Source organism: Oryza glaberrima, chromosome 10, assembly GCF_000147395.1.
Source record: "Oryza glaberrima chromosome 10, OglaRS2, whole genome shotgun sequence".
NCBI lineage: Eukaryota > Viridiplantae > Streptophyta > Magnoliopsida > Poales > Poaceae > Oryza > Oryza glaberrima.
This window is the reverse complement of record NC_068335.1, coordinates 17,984,351-17,998,502: the sequence shown is the minus strand read 5'-3', so window position 1 is coordinate 17,998,502 and position 14,152 is coordinate 17,984,351. Positions and strand designations below refer to the sequence as shown.

Here is a 14,152-nt window from a genome sequence, read left to right as displayed (position 1 = left end):
ATTGGATATAGAGGCCGAGTAAAATACACCCTTCTCTAAAAAAAATTCACGAGCTAACGGCTACCATGCCACCATGCATCTATCACACATCCTTATACGGCACTGTTGCCTGCAGCTTGGCTGCCTACTGGGCTAGTCCATTTCATACCTACTGGATGCAGATCGAGTGCTAAGTTTCACCTCCATGTCTAAGACCCCACTTATGCTGTGTTCGCATGCACCTTTTCCTATCGCCTCTCTCTCGTTTTCCGCGCGCACGCTTTTTAAACTGTTAAACGGTGTGTTTTTTTAAAATGTTTCTATAATAAAGTTGCTTAAAAAAATAAAATTAATCTATTTTTGAAAAAAAAATAGCTAATACTTAATTAATCACGCGTTAATGGACTGCTCCGTTTTCGTGTGCAGGAGTTGGGTTCCCTCCCCCATCCGAACTCAGCACTAGACACGCAGCTATTTAATTATGCAGATGTCCATCTGCATGGAGACACTAGGAGAGTTCACAAAACCGAACCACCTTTTAATTCCTGGTTTTCACGGAAACTGTTCGAGGACCATTGATTGCAGGTAGAAATTCAACCAAATCTCTACTATTATAAAAATTGAAGATGTTTTTGCCGGTACTTTTGGTACGTCATCCGTGTATGAGTCGGTTTTTTAGTTCATTCGCTTTTGTAAATACAGATCCGTATTTGAATCAGGTCTTAAGTTCGTTCGCTTTTGGAAATATATAACGTATAAGAAATTTATTTTAAAAAACTCGCATGCTGACTTGACATGATTTTCTAGACAAATATATATCCAAGTGAATTCTCATAATGAATTTCACAGTGAGCAATAATAATATTAAAATAGCCTTCACCCGTTGTAACGCATGGGCATTTTTTCTAGTTATCAAAAATTCCAAACTCAGTTTGATTATTTTTAATAACTTGACCAATTTACCAAGCGATTTGTGATCTCGAGCAGGCTTATGTAGGAACTAAACTTATTTATGTGAAAAATCTAACAAAAGATCGTATAAAATTCATGCGTTTCCGAGACAGCGTAAGTTGGTATGATCATCCACCCCTTTCTGCCGACTGTCTACTTGCAGTTCAGAAAAAAACCAATCACTTTGAATGAAAGCTAATAAAGCTACACACCAAAAAGAAAAGGTAAAAAAAAGGATCAACCATGCAGATCGACAGCCATGGCGTCATGGCGATGTGCCAATGGCTTATCAGGTATCAACGAGCTAACGGCTACCATGCCACCATCTATCTATCCATCATCCTGGTACAACACTGTTGCCTGCCTGCCTGCCTACTGGGGCTAGCAACTACCGGCAGATGCATATCTGCATGCCACTTTTGCCCAAATTCTCGCGTCTTTTCTGCCAAGACAGGATCGGTATGGGAGAAAAGTGACGCTATCTAGCTGTAGGGCCTGTTCGGGGAGTTTTAGATTCTGAGAAGCAGCTGTTGGTAGTCAGCTTTTGAGAATCTGGAAGAGCTCTAAAACCCAGCTTCTGGCTTCTTAGTTCATTTTTCAGAATCTGTAACTTCATATTCTCATAAGCTGTGGACTGTTTGGGACAGCTGCTAGCAGAAACAGCTTTTGGGAAAAGCTGTAGCTGGGACAAGCTCTCCCAAACCAGACCGTAGTAGCAGTAGTGGCCGGGGGTGGGGGGTGTGGGGGAGGGGGGTGGGATCGATGGGTACGTACCTGACGAAATGCGGTGGGCGGCCGGGCCGGCCGGCGAGGTGACGGCTCCAGCCGCCCACTGGAGGAGGAGAGCTGGGGCCGCCGCCGTCGTCTTCGCCTGCACTGCATGCGAAGCTGAACTAGCTGCAATGCACCAAACCAAAATATGCAGAGATGTCAATGTCTGGAAGATGTCATGATATTGACAGAAACAAAAGAGCAGATAGCTATGTGCAGAAAACAGGTAGGTGCACAGTGCACCCAAACAGTGCAGGATGCATGGTAAGATGTTATTCAGATTGCAGCTTGTTGAACTAGTCATATTTTTCAGCTTTGGGGTCGATTAATTGATCACCCAATGTTGCAGCCTTAATGCAGAATTGCAGATAATCTGCTTCAGAGACAAGGCAACAGTTTATGCCCTGTGTTGTTCCTAACTCTGCAATCTGCATGCATTTGAACTGAGAAAATAAACTCTATCAGTGTGCTGCAGTTTTACTATGATAATCTGGTACAATTTTACATTTAGAACAATGCTGTCCAACTTTTGATCCAGAGAAATCTTGGAGGATGCCGCAGGATAATTGGATAAGATTGGGAGATGAAGACGGGTGGGGCATGAGGCCATGAGGCATGGCTTCCTATTTCACTTCAGAATGGTGTTCTTTTTCCCTGAAGTCCTGAACAGGATATCGATCAGGATTGTGGTCTGTGGCAGAGAAGGAAATGGAGGGCTTAGGTAGTAATCCACTTGACATTAGCTACATTAATCTGAACATTTGGGAGTTGTTGTAGATGAACATTTGACAAACTATATGGAGCCTAACTATATATTGCAAGTCAAATAGAACTTAGCAACAGATCCAGTATTATGAATCAGATTATTCAGATCAAAAGTAAATGTAGGATGGACAAGGATACAGCCAAAGGGTTGGTTAAACTGGTTTGTTAAAATATGTGTTTGATGAACACCAATTTCCTTTGCTAATAATGGATAAGTTAGGTGCATGAACTTCAATGATGGGAAACAGATATGAAAGGTTTTGATAGGCATAAACCCTTTTCTATTGTCAAAATCACCTTTTGTTCCACAACACTTCACAAGCTCACTTTGTTTTCTTCCCCACGCAGGATTTGCAAATAAAGTAAAGAAATCATTGATGACAAGCATATAGTGTAATTGTACAACAGAATAACAATAAAAAATGAAGTAACTTCATTGAACAGCGTCAAGCAAACAATTAGCAGAGTAAACAACAAGAAATCTAGCCATTTCTTTTTCCTACAGAAAATAAGATAGCAACAGCCACTACATTTGTTAATTTACCATATATGGTGTAGAAGCAGATTATAAGGTTTAAATTAACCATTGCTAATGGGAAATTTTGAGCTTCAAATTTTGCAGTTCCATGACAGTCCCTTGTTTCTTTCCCAGGACTTAATTTAGATCCAAAGAAAAATAATGTCTCTGAGAGGAAAAAGAGAGAAGATAAGGTAAAACATACTTACCGGAACTGATTGACAACGATAGGTGAACCATCATTACTTGATTGAAATGCCAAGTCCAAGGGTACCAAAAAAATCGTCTGAATGGTATCTGGATGATACAAGCTAACACAGAAATGCACTTGATGGACCCCATAATATGGCTTCAATTGAGACAAGACAAAACCATAAAGTAATAATCAGAAGTAAACTGCAAGCAGATCATTGTTGTCAAGTATTATTTGATCAGAAAATTTCAGTGAAGCCGTGAAGGTACAATCCATAAAACAAAGCACAGAATGTTCAAAATTATATAATTTTGTGTTGCGCTTTTCTCTTGCTTGTGAAGATAGGGATCAAAACTACCAGCGCTGTTTGTTTTTCATCTGTTCCAAAAATTGCTTGGACATCATAACAATTACTAGAGTGTTATTGAATATTTCCTCATCTCATATGAAATGGATGTAATAGAAACCAGATTCCTGTTCAGAGTTGATCCTCCTGGGATTATCTTCACACATTCTGAGAGTCTGTTGTAGTCATTGAGTAGCTGAACCATTGCTGCTTTTAGAATCTCCATCCCAGCTAAAAGGTTACTGCAAGAAGTTACAACTTCATTGTGCATGAGCTCTAGAGCAGTTTTCCATGTCACGGCGAAGTTCTTCACAATTGGCTCAACATCGGCAATGCTTGGGCATTCAGTATAAAGAATAAGGTCTTCAGCTAAAGAACGAAAAACAATTTTATTTTCTTGATATTCTTGTGAATGACAGCATTTGCATAAACTTGCTTCAGTTTTGTGCAACTTACAGACACGGCTTCTCACAAATTTTATCAAATCCTTGAAATGCTCCATAAGCAATTCATCCTGTAGTCAAGCAAAATATGTAAGAAAATGAAATCCATTATAATATCAATTCTTATTTATATATTTAATATTTTCAAAAAGAAACTTAGAAATAGTGTCACAAAAGGGTCATAACTCATAACCAGCTATTTGCTGGTTGTAATTTGGTGTTTTCTAACCCAGTTCCAGTACAGCTGGGATTTCACCATAGGAGCTGGTTTAAACTAGCCCCTGCTAGAACAATACAATAGTAATAAACTGTTACACAACAGTTGCAGATAAAAAATGGCATGATATGATATGTTTACCGCAAATGATATCATGTTACTTTCTAGCTTCTCTTCAAAATAGCTTTGCAGTTTATTTGCTTCATCACCGGCTTCCTGCAATTAGTAGCTACAGTAAACACCCCAAAACTGGAGGGATTGCCATGTATATTTATAAGATAGAGGCAAGAGACCAACCTTCAGAACAGAAATGGTCATGTCATAATTATTCAGAAGAAACAAGTGTTGCGTCTTGGGGTTTGCAAAATTTTCAGCAAGTCTACCAAGTAGATTATCAACAGCTAGCCGTAAGCGTTCCAAGTTCATATCAAGCTGCATAAATAATATGATACTTAATATCATATAAAAATGGAGTATATCCAGATTATTTCGAAGAATAGAAGAACCAAACAAGCTATTGGAAAAAATCTACTGTTTGCACAGAAAAAATACTGTACCAAAATTACTGTTTGCACTGAAAAAGATATTCCACGGCTATGATACAAAATCCATTTTACTGAATTGCATCAGAGGTACTAAAATTCTTATCCTTGAATAAGTTTGCCATTTGTCTGACATTTGGCACTCCTAAAAAAATTGTGTGGTTGGCTTTGGTGCAAACTATCTGCACTACTTTAGTACACATGCCTACAAGGAGCTAATGACAAGTGCCATGATTTCTTGTGCCAGCCATCATATATGTCCACAATGCTAGAAAACTGGAAAAAAAAAAGACAATACCTTAAACCAATAAATTCCAGTAACAGAATGGAACATTGTGAATCATATTTGGATTGGTATTTCTCAACCAATCCAGAATTTATGTCAGCAAGAGATCATGGTGGAACAAAAATTATTATTATTATTATTATTTATTAGGAACACACAAAGAAATTGCATGTGATTCATTAAGATAGCAGTAACATTGGAAATTTGATGATCAACGATTTTGATATCAAATGAATATTGTGGTTATCAATTTTTTTTTTCGCCAAGAAGGCCGAAGGAGGCCATCCGAATGTATTAAGAAGCAGAAAAAGTTACAAGAAAAAACACGACAGTGCACCAAGGTGCACGTCCAAGCACCACGCGCTAACACACAAACACAAATCACTGAGAGTAGAGCCTAGCACCAAAACGACCCCCGCTATGCGTGGTCGATCGCAGTTCTTGGTTATCAATATTTGGATACGCAGTTCTTGTATCAACATAAATTAAAAGAACGCTTGGGGGATCCAATGGTACAACAGAATCAATATGTTTATGTAATTCAACTGACCTGACCATCTCCGCATTCAGCATTAAGTTGAATAAGGGATGCTGTGAACTCAACATAGCACCTTACAATATGGTGTGGATGGGAGCCATCTACCCATAACAATTTTGTATCACACCGGTACAAGCTTTGAAGATACATGTCAAAAACAGTCTTGAAGCGTGGCCAGAGATAGATGAGAACCTAAAGCAAACACAGCAGAGAACTAAATTTGAGAACAGAGTTAGTAAGTTATTTTGACACAATGATGCTCCCTTACAGCTTACACACCTTATCCAAATATGCGTCTAGACAAGGAAGTCGCCTGTTCAACATAACCAACTGAAATAGCACAAACGGGAGAGGGGGGAGGGGATACTCATGTTATATCATTTTCCATACATTTAATTTATCAAAAAATCCACATATTGCCAAAAGTTGAGCATCGTAAATTAGCAACTGAAATCAGGGAACAAGAGGAACATTGTCCTACAGCAAAAGCTTCACTGATTTCATTATTTATGAAATGGAGTTTATAGCAACTAAAATTTGTGCCACTAAAACAGTAATGTTTGTGTCGCAATTTGTTACTTCAAGAAAATGTTTTGTTCATAGCAAAAATGGCATTCAATTGGCACTTCCTGGTTGCCTAATGGTACAAGTTGAATTAAATGTAAGTCCTCTGTTTGCTCTACCAAGTTGATTGTCCGAAGGATGTAGTCCTATAATTATAAAGAATAGCAGAACTATATACAAATGAATTTGTATATTGAAGCAATATATTTCAAGTGCTACAGAATTGATCATCATCTATTCGCTTTCTCCATCTTGGTGGATATCTTAATACTATGCCAATTTAAAATACTAAGTTCAAATCCATGTTATATTCACAATCTCGTTTTGATTATGGTTTTCAGTAAAAAAGACAAACTAATAGGAACCATGAAAGGCGGATGCCAAAGGATATATGTAATTACGATGGGGGTAGAGTAACATCATAAGTTCATAACATGAGACCATCCTGCATGTCTTCTTCTACTAATTTTTATCAAGTAGTTCAGTCTTTATCCATAAAAGAGAAAACTGCAAATGCCTTCATACCTGGTGTTTCCTAGTTATGCAGATCATGAGCATTAGGCATACCGCGTCATGATAATTTCGAAGAGTATGATCCAAATGTCCATTAATAACTTTAAAAGGTCCTGAAAATAAGTAATTTTTCCACATCATCTATAGTACATGCCATATAATGCTAATTTTCTTGTTAAAATGTAATGCAAGTATGAAACACAGCAAAGAAAAGGACAGAATGAACATCAGATGCACAGTTTCGAAATTAGTCAATTGAAAGAAACATTAAAGCTACTTTGGCAGTTTTTTTGTTTGCGTGTAGGAAACATGAAACAAAATGAAAATGTGCCATTGTAAATAACAGGAACATTTCTTCAGCAATTTGGTGGACAATATTCTTACCGAGACAATCAATCCTAAGAGCAGGGAGAAATGAATGAAGGCTCGCATGTATTTCAGATATAGCAAATTGTTTACTTCTTTATATAGTTTGTGGTCAAAACTTCTTTATATAGTTTCTTTAGACTCTTATGATTACTCATCATATAGTGATTAACTGATTCTGTTCTGTTTTGTGGGAAGGTGTTTCCAGAACGTTTAATGTTTGAAAGAAGCCACTGAGGCTTATGCCCCTAATGAAATAAAAAAAATGTCTCCTCTAAACAAATTAAGAAAATTCAAACAAAACATAAACAATAAATGGTTACCTTGAAAAACCTGATAAAACAATGATTCTTCACCAAAGAATGCCTTGATAAAAAGATACCTGGAAAATATGTTTAAAAGGAAACTGTTAGTAATATGACCATACTCGGTATTTGATTGCAGATCAGTTAAGTGGCTACTCAGAGCTAGCAGTGTCCATCAGAAGCTTCTGTATACTCCTAAAAATAACTTCATATGGGTATTTTACAGGATTGACTTCAGATATATGAGGAACCAAGCCAGGTCGATCAATCTCCTGAAAAATGAGACATACAAGATCTATAAATAGAACTCCTTAATAAAGCCCAGAGGGTTAGCTCAGCATGATGCAGTAATTTGCATTTGAAAAAAAAATCATAAAGCTTCTGTAAATAGAATATAGATGAGGATGAAATATTCCACCCAGGTGACCAAGATACCCTTGTACAAATTGTTTTTTGCCAGATAGGATACCATGAATTCAAGTCGGATTTCCGACACCCATTCCGTATTTTGAGTAGTATTTCATATGTCTATTTTTTTTTACATTGGACATGAAACTGACTTGGATTCCAACACGTGTGTCTGCATCTAGGTAAACTTGTTAATCAACATACACTGTACCATATTGATGTACCTTCAAAATGCTTGCCCGTTCACCTAAAGAAAACATGAAACGGTGATTTCTTAAATGCTCTCTTCCCCTTGATATAAGGTCAATGATATTAGTGTCATATCCAGTCAAATCACTTGATACGCCAATGTCAAGCTTGAGCTTCTCCAATGCTTCTATGTACACTTGAAAATGTGCACTCAGCACCTACCTTGACAAAAACACAAGAAGGCAAATGCAAAACAGCTGAGGACTCAAAGATCATGACCAACCAACTTAACAACTGATGCAGCAAAGTTCTAGTAAATTGCAATGGATTTGACAGAAGCAGATAGACATGACCAATTTACCCACTGATACAAGGGTAATGCATCAAGTACTGATTTGATTATCCTTCTTTAATATGTTGGAATTCATGATTATCTACAATTTTAGAACCAAAGGATCTCGTTAATCCAATATGTTGTTGTGATGCAAATGAATGCACAGTTCTAACAATTCACCAACTTGTAACAGGCTTATGATCGTACTAGTAGATTAGATGACGGTGTACTTTTAGAAGTCTCCTTACATCACTTTCATTGACACAATGATACCAAAGCAGAAAAGAGCAGCGAACATATTGAAGGATTGCAGAAGGACAATAAGTGATGGCTAGGCTAGCTGCAGTTTTGCCATGCAAACCACCAACATAGAAGTTTTAGTTTTAAGTCAATGCACACACACACAAAAAAAAACATGAAAAACAAAGGAACTCTCAGTTTGTCTCCAACTAGTTTTTCCAGGCTTCCAGTGGTGCAGCCACTAAGGTAATGTTGTTCAACGTATCTGTAATCTCCAGGTACCTAACAACACAAGCCGACACCAGAGACATCTCGATTTTTGAAAAACTCTAGTCAAATTCCTTACCCGTTCCTGTAGCCGTGGAAAATCACAGGGCATTACCTTGTTCATTGTATCAGCATATGTTGCACGAACATCAGTGTAGACCTTGGATCCATGCTCTCTAAGAAAGAGGATGAGATACCTGAAACCATTTCAGCAACAATTTGCTTCTGTAGTAAATAAACAAAAAATGCAGAGGGAACTGTGATATGACCGTCTGAAAAAAAAAACAAATTTTGACGACAATAGAAATGTTAGCATTCATTGCAGCAGGTGTCATTTGTACTGTTTTAATTTGTTTAATGAGTTTATCTTAGATTGTTTTCCCTACTATCCCATTAGTTTCAGATGTGAAGCATGAAAATGACTCATTAAATAATTAAAGGATAAAATGCTTGAAAGCTCCATGGTGTAACAGCACAGTTCTATCAAAAGGAAAAGTATGAGACAAGCATTGAAGACCGTCGATGAGATTCTTCATATGACCGGAAACAACGTTAATAGCAGGGGCAGATCTACCCATTAGGCAGGGTGGGTCGACCGACTCAGCTACAACTCGTGTCACCCCACATTCTCAAGACCCCCTTACCCCCTTATAGTAGTAATGGACCATTAAAATTAGTTATAACAAAGTGTGAACACCCAAAAAATTGAGGCAGCTATGCGAATGAACTACCAATACGATATGTATTATGTTTGATTGCTCTTATTGAGTGAACATCTCCGCTCTCCGCACCATCTATATTTTAAAGCTGCGTCCGCCACTGGTTAATAGCACAAAAGATAATTCATACTTGTCTGTCTAGAAGAAGAGTTCCCATCGTGTGTACCTATATTTTTGAACCATATTTTGTTGCAGTATCTGGATATTAGTTCCAGGCTTTCTCATGGAAAAGAATAATTCAGTGAGATAGTCGGACACCTGAAAAGGTAAATGAGATAGAAAAAAGAGTGAGAAGCATCATAACGTAAGCAGTGCATAACAGGCATAAATTATGATGAATGCAAACAGATTTCTATTAACTCTGGGCACAATAAAGCAACCCAAGAGTGTGTTCCTGAGGTAACCTTGCATAATGCCTTTTCTAGAAGCCTTTCCAGTTCTGGTTTAATATCCTTCAGAGAATTTGATGCATTAATCATAGGATCAACTTGAGAAAATCTCAACTTTTTGCTCAAAATTTCCAAACTTTTAGCATAACCATCATTTATCTGGAAAAATAAACTAGAATAACAAGTCATTTGAACTAGCATATTTACAATTCAGGGATAAAGCCTTTTTGAACAAGTACCTGGCGTTTTAATGCATATCTAAAACAACAGAATAAATGGATAATACAACACACAACAATTTGGAAGAACTACACTAATTTGATGAGAACTAAATAACATGGAATCTTTCTAGAAATTGAAGGGATGTTGCTAATATTGTGCTCCTTGGACAATCGTGTACAATTAAAGCAAGTAGCCATTACCTACATGCCACGTTTTGACAAAATGTCTGTGTGCTTAATATGCAAGTGATACTATCTTTACTATATATTACTCCCTCCGTCCCATAATATAAGGGATTTTTGTGAGATGTGACACATCTTAGTACTATGAATCTGGACAAGAAGATATGTCACATCCCACCAAAATCCCTTATATTTTGGGACGGAGGGAGTACTTCTACTTGTGGTATGCAAGCAACATTCAAAAGGAACCTATCATACTGCAAAACCACAGTAACAAAGTCATTTGTCCAATGTTTACCTCTCCATCGATAATAACAGTCACCAAACTAGGAGGAGCAACAATCTCTTCGACAAATTTTGCAAGCTTTGTCTCAACCAACTGTACATTTAAGCTCAGTAAGCACATTGTATTTAGCAAACAATCATCAAAGCTAAACCACATCAATTCATCAAATATGCTTAACCGGGAGTTTATTACTCAATGTCTAAGCAAAAAAGATCAACTGAATTTCTAAGCCAATTCTAGCTATTCCTGAGCTAATTATTCTCAACAAATTAATGAATGCAGCATTGTGCCCATGGGTGCCCAGGTCCCCTATCGAATTCAGCACGTTGCAATGATTAAATAATTCCTAAAAAATGTGCGAGTGTAGACACATAATTTATACAAACCTGCAAAAACTGAATGTAAAATTCTCTCTAGATACCCAGAAATATTAAAAAAAAAGCAATCAATTGGGATTGTTTATCATACACTAGCAGTATAACTTATCTTTTTGGATCTTTACATGTAGGATGAATATGAAATTGACTTTTTGCAGGTTTTTTAAATATTAGAATACTCATTATTTATTTGGGAAGTTTTGAAGCATCGAAACATGTTGGATTCAATCTATATTTGTAATGCAGACGGCCATCCCCCAAGACACCAAGTGTTTTTTCACAAATGAAATACAGTATTTTGTCCTAGGGTGCCCATATAGGATTGTTCGTACCTTGCGGTTCTTCAGTCTGACACTTATATCCAAGGATCTCTCCTGGAGACTTCTTAGTTCTGAGTTAATGGAACCAATGTGAACCTGCAAGGTGAATTATTAACACATATTGCAGTGATTTTATTGTAGTGGCAAGCTCATTCTAGATACCATTGAACTTGTATTTCCTAGCATAACAAAAGAAAATTAAGTAACCCGTAAAGAAATGGCACTCTCTCAAGTCAATCAGAAGTTCCTAGTGTAGCAAAAGGAAAATGAAATAACCCGTGAAGAAATGGCATTTGACTCAGAAGTATTTTAGTGACAGTTGGATTCCTGACTCCCTGTATTCTAGGCCATAATATAGTGTAATGCCGTAAACATGATTATGTAAATGTGTCGCAAGTATGACCAAGTAAACCAGACTAACAAGCTATCAGTTTTAAGAGGCAACTTTGACTAAACAATGCTAGCTTTATGATCTTTGAAAAAATAATGAAGCACTGCTTTATCATACAAATGCACAAGGGCTTCATATATCCAAAAACATACCACACAAACCTAGCGTTAGTCACATAAATAACTCTTTTTTCATTTATTATACACTTACTAAACATGTAATCAAGACTATACCTGGAATCCAGTAAGAAGTGATCCTATCTGTGACAAAATAATGTCACAGTCATGAATCTGATCATGCAATAGTACCAGGTTGTCACTATCTTCAACATAATCCTGTAGAAGTAAAGACACATATCTAAGACATAGATGTCTCTATGCAAATATCCATGTATAAAAGATCATAAATGAGGAATTGAAATATGCAATATATCACAGTTCGGTTATCTCAGTGGTGAAAAAACAAACAGTGATGTAATCATAGTGCGATCATTTCCCTTTAGATATGTCACACAATTACTGAATAGAAGGTAGCCATAAGTAAGTCACAATTCACACGTACAGACATACAAACACATGCTTAGATTTCAGAAACACATACTTGAATCAGATCCTGTTCAGCATGGCCTAGGTTGCCTTCAACCAAGGTTGCTATATCTCTCTGTTTTTCACCATTCGCTAGAATACTTATCAATACCTGGAGAACACAGAGAAGAATATTGTATTTGATATGATTGCATATGGAAAAAGAATTTTCATGGAATTGTATGTTGAAATTGAGCTAAGAGTTAAATTTAGGTATTTAATAAACAAGGTGCAGGATTACTAACTTCTTTACCTTAAAATACCACACATAATTTTGTTGGAAGGTGTGGCTACTAATAAATGTGTCTACAGGAACAAATGATCAAATAATATCTAAGGATGACACAATAAGTACTTTATATCCAGCAGGACATATGGTAACTATACATCTATTTCTCATACTCAGAAACAAGCGACTGAAGCTAGCATGCTAATGTGAGCACTGAGCAAAGTATGGTAACTCTCGCCGGGTCCAAAGTATGGTAACTATAAAGTTATCTCTCATACTCAGATGGAGATGGAGAAATATCAAAGGCCATTAAACTTACATCATAATCCTTGTGCTCTTCAAGTTCCTCATCCAAACCATCCAATGACATATCCTCACTGTTATATTTGTTCCAACAAACAGCCAACAGTTAGAGGAAACTTCAACTACAGAAAATGTAGATAACAGGAGAAAGAGGTACTAATTATGTACTAGAATCGATTTCTCTTGGTGATAGACCTTAAGGCTAAATGCCACTTACATGCATTAATATAAGCTCCACAGAATTACCCTTTGGAGATTAAAGCATTTTTGCATGTATGGTCATTTACACCAATTTATTCCAAGCAATTATATTGAAAAAAAAAAGAAGTAAAACTAGAATTGCAGTGAACTACAATACATATTATTACTCCAAAGCAACTGGGATTGTAGTACCTGGCAGCGTCCTCATCGAAGGAGAAAAACCCACCAAACGAGTCTTCAGCCCGCTGTCCATGGACGACCACCATGCCGCTGCTACAAGTTGCTGCGGTCACATTTCCTCTTAGTTGTACCAACAAATGATCAAAACAACAACAACAACAAAAAACAACCACTGCAAATTCCGCAATGGGGATAATGCCTGCAAATCCCGCAATGGGGATAGCGCAATTACTTTCCCATCCGTAAAAAGGAAGGTGCTCCTCCCCAATCCCCAACACATCGCGCCTCTCCATCAACGGAATCAGAGAAAAATCATCAAAAAAAAAAAAGCCCTAGTCGGTCACAGCGGTGCAAATTACTCAAAATCTCATCGCATACCACGCCAGATGAGAACCAGGCGGCGGGGAGGGGGAGCTCGGGCGGTCGGCCCCCACCTGCTGCTGATGATCTCTGCTTGGAACTAGTTGCAATCGATCGGGAGGCCGGGAGTGGAGGAGGCTTGTCCGAGAAGGAGACGAAGCGAGAGGATGGCGAAAATGCTTCTTATCAGACGTCCGATGCCCGAGAAAAATCGGACGCTCGGACATAGCGAGCAAAACGTAGCATGTGAATGAATTATTTACGGTGGAGAACTGGAGATAATGGCAGCATGCAACAAAGCATGTAAGGACGTGACGTGATGAGCTGCATGCAATGGATATGACGTGACCAACTATTACCTTTTTATCTCTCACACCTCCTCGTTTAAGATGATTTTTCTTCTAAATAATTTATCTAACCTATGATTTTTATTATACTGTTATGTTTCTTATAATTAAATCTTTACAACGACATCTCATTTGACTATATTCTAATAATATATATATATATATATATATATATATATATATATATATATATATATATATATATATATATGTTTCCATTGTTTAGATTTGATGTTTCATGCATAGGAGCAAAATGTTTCAACAAGCATTTTATTGTGTTGCACTTGTCGACACTATTTGGCAGAGAGAATTGAACGATCTAGATATT

At 37.2% G+C, this 14,152-nt stretch overlaps 1 protein-coding gene across 5 annotated transcripts; it reads right to left on the bottom strand.

The window, feature by feature from the left end:
- Positions 1-2,915: 2,915 nt before the first annotated feature.
- Positions 2,916-13,722, bottom strand: LOC127753383 (vacuolar protein sorting-associated protein 52 A-like). Of its 5 annotated transcripts, none has more exons than XM_052278866.1 (20): positions 13,496-13,722; positions 13,130-13,220; positions 12,753-12,810; positions 12,221-12,316; positions 11,854-11,955; positions 11,242-11,325; positions 10,545-10,625; positions 9,858-10,001; positions 9,620-9,711; positions 8,850-8,931; positions 7,929-8,111; positions 7,453-7,568; positions 7,315-7,373; positions 6,638-6,738; positions 5,828-5,878; positions 5,561-5,740; positions 4,480-4,614; positions 4,324-4,398; positions 3,979-4,036; positions 2,916-3,891 (listed from the first exon to the last, which is right to left on the bottom strand). In XM_052278866.1, the coding sequence occupies exons 2-20, from the start codon at positions 13,201-13,203 to the stop codon at positions 3,590-3,592; spliced, it is 2,073 nt and encodes a 690-aa protein (XP_052134826.1). In that variant the 5' UTR covers positions 13,204-13,220; positions 13,496-13,722; the 3' UTR covers positions 2,916-3,589. The 5 variants fall into 5 exon arrangements, with proteins under 5 accessions (XP_052134826.1, XP_052134821.1, XP_052134824.1 ...); XM_052278861.1 differs by having other exon boundaries at positions 13,130-13,210; XM_052278864.1 differs by having other exon boundaries at positions 9,858-9,905; positions 13,130-13,210.
- Positions 13,723-14,152: the final 430 nt, after the last annotated feature.